This window comes from Cariama cristata, unplaced genomic scaffold, assembly GCF_000690535.1.
Source record: "Cariama cristata isolate BGI_N322 unplaced genomic scaffold, ASM69053v1 scaffold32726, whole genome shotgun sequence".
NCBI lineage: Eukaryota > Metazoa > Chordata > Aves > Cariamiformes > Cariamidae > Cariama > Cariama cristata.
Genome location: NW_009624345.1, coordinates 2,569 through 2,785, shown reverse-complemented (window position 1 = coordinate 2,785; position 217 = coordinate 2,569). Strand labels below are relative to the sequence as shown.

The following is a 217-nucleotide window of genomic DNA, read 5'->3' as shown; positions in this document are numbered from 1 at the left end:
CCCCCCCCGCCGCCGGGAAAAGCTCCGGCGCTGTTGGGAGCCGCTGGAGCGGAAGCTGGAGGCAGTTGCCGGCTGCCGAGCACAGGAGGAGAAGAAGCCGAGCGAGTTGAAGGCAGGTTGACGTTGCCAGGGGATGCCGGGGAGATCCCAGCAACTCCCGGTGCTCACCGGTGCCTTTTCCTGTCCTATCCCGGCAGAGGAAGGGGGCTCTCGGGGG

General features: G+C 68.2%; 1 protein-coding gene across 1 annotated transcript in view; it reads left to right on the top strand.

The window, feature by feature from the left end:
* Window positions 1–217, top strand: part of LOC104163977 (E3 ubiquitin-protein ligase TRIM39-like) — a 2,578-nt gene that overhangs the window by 871 nt on the left and 1,490 nt on the right. The window contains exon 2 of the mRNA XM_009703148.1: window positions 16–112. Within this exon, the coding sequence (XP_009701450.1) occupies window positions 16–112 (97 nt within the window). The remainder of the gene's footprint in view (window positions 1–15; window positions 113–217) is intronic.